This window comes from Colobus angolensis, unplaced genomic scaffold, assembly GCF_000951035.1.
Source record: "Colobus angolensis palliatus isolate OR3802 unplaced genomic scaffold, Cang.pa_1.0 Scaffold264, whole genome shotgun sequence".
NCBI lineage: Eukaryota > Metazoa > Chordata > Mammalia > Primates > Cercopithecidae > Colobus > Colobus angolensis.
The window spans coordinates 254,057-259,346 of record NW_012115866.1 but is presented as its reverse complement, the minus strand read 5'-3'; the positions used below and the strand labels follow the sequence as shown (position 1 = coordinate 259,346).

The 5,290-nt window shown below is 43.1% G+C and overlaps 1 protein-coding gene across 1 annotated transcript in view; it reads left to right on the top strand.

Moving 5' to 3' along the window:
• Positions 1–5,290, top strand: part of CRTC3 (CREB regulated transcription coactivator 3) — a 131,350-nt gene that overhangs the window by 68,604 nt on the left and 57,456 nt on the right. The window contains exon 3 of the mRNA XM_011947416.1: positions 505–624. Within this exon, the coding sequence (XP_011802806.1) occupies positions 505–624 (120 nt within the window). The remainder of the gene's footprint in view (positions 1–504; positions 625–5,290) is intronic.

The window sequence follows — 5,290 nt, the reverse complement described above, 5'->3', positions numbered from 1 at the left end:
AGCCTGGGGAACAGAGCAAGACTCCATCTCAAAAAAAAAAAAAAAAAAATTCTGATTTTTCCCTAGAATCCTCAAGTCTGAATTTTCAAACATTGTGAATTCAATCAAATATTTTAAAAGACACCGTGCAGAACAAATAGGTGCCTCATGGCTTGCCAGTTTCTTTAATATACCTCTTTTACGTTTCAGAGTGTCCTTTCTAGTTTTCTGGGATTTAGTATATGAATTCACCATCTTCTGATTCTCCTCCCCCAATTGCATGACAGCTTTTATTCTTCTTTCAGCTTTCCTCTTAACACACTACAGACTATTTTTCATTATTTTTAGGTTATTATAAAGAAATGGTTCCATATACTACTTTATTTACCTTGACCCAAGGCCCACTAATGTATAATAGTAAAACTGTAAAATCGGTCCTTTCATCTGCTGTTGTTATCAGTTGTTCTTGGGGGTGAGTGACAATTTCATGGTTGGAGGCCAACTCTTCTTCCCTTCTCTCTGCAGCCGTCATTTCACCAAGCTGATAATGTTCGGGGAACCCGCCATCACGGGCTGGTGGAGAGGCCATCCAGGAACCGCTTCCACCCCCTGCACCGAAGGTCTGGGGACAAGCCAGGGCGACAAATATCCTTTTTTACTCTTCAAAGGGAGTGTGCATTCTGAAATGTTTGAAAAGTGTTCAGGATTTATCTTCCCTGCAATTCTCCTTTGGCCTCAAAATCTTCATTTATCTGATGAAAGGAGGCAATACAAATAAATGAGTTGGAAACGAGAAACATCTCTGCAGTCAGCATTTGGAAACATCGCTGTAGGTGTTTATGATAGCATCAATAAAGTTCAGTTTAACGAAACAACAACAAAAACAACCTGTAATTCAGTCCCATTGCAGGGTGTTCTGAGCATTTTCTCCAGAAACTGGCCAAGTTAGAGTTAAACCTGACTTTGAATCAGGTTAGAGAGACTTAGTTTATCTAGCAAAAATGGACATACAGATATGTGATGTATTTGTATTTCTTTTGATCTGCTGACCCGCTTTTGGAACTTACAGATGAAATTTCATATGATTTTCTATTTGTGATGTTTCAAACTCAGTAAGTGATAACTAAAATAAACCCAGAATATAGGAAAATCTCATGCAGTGATGTAGAGTCACACCAAACTCTATGCTGTTAAGTAGAAATAAAGGAAAGGATATGGTGAATTCACCGGACAGTTTCATTTAATCAGTGCTGTTTATGGGGCGGCAGTGGTGGGTGCTGTTGTGCGACCAGCATTGTGCCGAAGGCTTTGGGAAACAGAACTGAGCTGGATTTTTTGGGAGAGGACACAGAAGTGTGCCAGGAGGGACCGTGCTCTCACTTCATTCTTCTCAGTACTCGGTCGCAGGGGGGAGGAAGGAGAAGAAAGGCGGGGTGGGTCTCGCTGCGGAGAGCTGAATTCCTGGCAGTGATGGTAGAGTTGGCTTCACAAGCCTAGAAACCAGGAAGTGGGGGCAGGGCACTCATGTTTACTGAGCACCTACCCATGCCAGGCACTGTGATGGGCAATTTATGTGTCATTTAGTCCTCAAAAACTCACTGAGTCGTTTATTTTTTTAACCCTCATTTTCTGATGAGGAAACTTGAGTGTGTGGTGAAGTAACTTGCTCAGGATTCAGACCAGGCCCAGGTGATGGCCCACCCTGTGCTCTACCCTCCCCATGCCACCTGCGTCCACTCGCAGTGAGGAGGACCTTGTACAAGGGAGCCAGGAGTTGTGGGGGCACCCTAGGGAAACCCCAACTTTTCTTGCCTTCAAGCTTCTTGCAGTTTTTAATCTATTTGGAGGCAAGGATAATGACCCCAGGGAATGTTTGTCTCTCCCCTTTTTCCCACCCCCAGGGACACACCACATTTGGTCCACAGAAGGACTGACTTCTGATTTTGTATATTATGTGGCTGTTATCAAGGAAAGTAAAGATGATAAATGATCTTGAGAATCTATTCTGGAATGTGTGATAACTTTGACACCGAATGAAAAAGGCAAAAGGAAATGGAGGCAATTCATCAGCAAATTTGCACATGTCAGGATGGAGTAGTACATCAAACCACTGTCCAAATTGCCAAGAATGTTCAGGCAAAAGACTTTGAGTGTTTCTTTGCTTGATTTAACAATGTATATTTTTTTGGCTGGTCACGGTGGCTCACGCCTGTAATCCCAACACTTTGGGAGGCTGAGGCAGGCAGATCATGAGGTCAGGAGATCGAGACCAGCCTGGCCAACATGGTGAATCCCCGTCTCTACTAAAAATACAAAGAAATTAGCTGGGAGTGGTTGCATGTGCCTGTAATCCCAGCTACTGGGGAGGCTGAGGCAGGGGAATTGCTTGAACCAGGGAGGTGAGGCTGCAATGAACTGAGATCACACCACTGCAGTCCAGCCTGGGCGACACAGCAAGATTCTGTCTCAAAAAAATAATAGTAAAATAAAAAAAGAAAATACTGTATGTACTCTGCAGATATAACCATGTAAGAACTTACCTGGATAAAACTTGAAAAGGAGTAGAAAAAGTGAAGCATTTGGCCTTTTGAGTGGCACATAGTATTTCTTTGTCACCCAAGCTGGAGTGCAGTGGCATGATCTTGGCTCACTGCAACCTCTGTCTCCTGGGTTCAAGTGATTCTAGTGCCACCATATCTGGCTAATTTTCGTATTTTTAGTAGAGGCGGGGTTTTGCCATGTTGCCCAGGCTGGTCTCAAACTCTGGACCTCAGAATGATCCACTTCCCTCGGCCTCCCAAAGTGCTGGGATTACAGGTGTGAGCCACTGCACCCAGCCCAGACTTCATCCTTAAACCTCCTTCAGTTTCCAGCTTCCCTGACTGAACAGCTACTCTAATTCATTTGATGAGAAAGGCAGGTCTTTGAGAAGTAATTGAGAAGGTTAAGCCAAATATAGTTTGGAGTTAAATCAAATACTGCAGGGGCAGAGAGTTGGGATTGGGCCACGGTGAGGAAGAGAAGAAAATATCAAATATAAGCAGAGATGAACACCCCACAACTGAATACCAGCAGTAATACAGGATTTGGGCCAGCAGCGGGGTTAATGCAAAAGAGGCAGCTGGTAAATCGAAAATATAAGCTTTTGTTTTTTGTTTTTTTGTTTGTTTGTTTGTTTTAGAGACAAGGTCTTGCTCTGTTGCCCAGGCTGGAGTGCAGTGGTGTGATCATAGTTCACTGCAGCCTTGAACACCTGGGTTCAAGTGATCCTCCCATCTTAGCCTCCCCGGTAGCAAGGACTACAGGTGGCCACTACCAAGCCCCACTAATTTTTTTATGTTTCGTTTTTGTTTTTGTTTTTGTTTTTGTAAAAGTGAGGGCTTGCATTGTTACCCAGGCTGGTCTTGAACTCCTGGCCTCAAGTGGTCCTCCCACCTCATGCTCCCAAAGTGCTAGGTTGGACTGCAGGCATGCACCACTATGCCTAGCTAATTTGTTTGTTTGTAGAGCTAATTTTTGTATTTTTTGTAGTGACAGGGTCTCACTATGTTTCCCAGGCTGGTCTCAAACTCCTGGCCTCAAGCAGTTCTCCCACCTCCGCCTCCCAAAGTGTTGGGACTCTAGACAGGAGCCACCTCACGCAGCCAGAAAATATGAACTTAATAGGAAGTTGAAAAGACATTTCAGGAACTCTGATTTTGGGAACGCCTTCTAAAGACCCTTCTCCCCACCCTGTGGACTGGCCTCCAGAAGCCCAGTTTGGCAGTAATTGTGCAGTGGCTCAGGCCTGTAACCCCGACACTTTGGGAGGCCAAGGAAGGTAGATAACTTGAGGTCAGGAGTTCGAGACCAGTCTGACCAACATGGCGAGACCTTGTCTCTACAAAAAAATAAAAAATTTAGCCAGGCATGTTGGCATGTGCCATAGTCCCAGCTACTCAGGAGGCTGAGCATGGGAAGTGGAGGTTGCAGTGAGCCAAAATTGTGCCACTGCACTCCAGTCTGGGCAACAGACTGAGACCCTGTCTCAAAAAAAAGAGATCCTGTGTCCTCATTGCATCTTGCCAAGAAGCACCTGATATCAGTTTGTCCCTTTATTTTTCAGGTATTTCAATATATTATTCTCTAGAATAGAGTATTCCATTGTCTGAGATCAAATCTAGCTTCCCTATATCATAGTGGCTATTTTTCTTCCAGCCCAGAAGTTGTTCCTTGGTAAGATAACTTTATTTTGTGAGTTTATAGATTTGGATTATAAAAATAGATCGAAACTGTTAGACTAAATTGGCCCACACATTTTATGAGTCTACTTGGGAGAAATAGGAGTAATTCTCAAATCCAAAATGAGAAAATCCATGTTTAACAAAGAAAAGTTAGTTTTTAGCTGAAGGAAGTCCCCTATAAAAACATATTGTGTCACAGGATTCCTTTCACAGTGAGCTACCAATTTTATATGTGACTCAATTGACCTAAAAGAAAACTCTGTTTTGAATGATTAGTACGTGAGGTGATGGATATGTTAATTAACTTGATTTCATCATTTTGCTATGTATACATATATCAAAACATCATGTTGTACAGTGTAAATATATACAATTTTTCTGTCAGTAACACCTTAATGCTGGAGGGGATGGGAGAAGAAAATCTGTTTTCTTTATTTCACAAGCACATCTATTGCGTGATGTATGCACATTGCCCCATTATGTGAGATTCATTGGCCTAGCCTAGGATTTGGCTTTTGACAACCAAAAAGGTTGCCCTTTGTGATGCCAGTCTCAAAAATGTTAAGAACGTACCCCAAGCATCTCTTTAAAAAGGGGTTTGGATTTATTGACCATGAATTTATCTTGAATCTATTTCTTTCATTTGTACCATTTAGGGACTGATGATTTGTATTTTTTCCACTTGTATTTACATCGCATTCCTTTTTCCCTCTTTAAGTCAGGGGTTACACACTCTGAATGTCTAAAATGATGAGTCAGTGAAATGGTTTGTGTGTAAGGATTCACAATGAGAGAGTGGGTGTCCCATCTACAGGGAGCAGCCACGCTCAACTTCGGCCTGAGATGAGTGTGGTTCAGTGTGGCCACGATATTTTTATTTATGGCTGGGCGTGGTGGCTCACGCCTGTAATCCCAGCACTTTGGGAGGCTGAGGCAGGCTGATCACCTGAGGTCAGGAGTTCAAGACCAGCCTGACCAACATGGTGAAACCCTGTCTCTACTAAAAATACAAAAATTAGCTGGGCATGGTGGCACACATCTGTAATCCCAGCTACTTGGGAGGCTGAGGCAGGAGAATCGCTTGAACC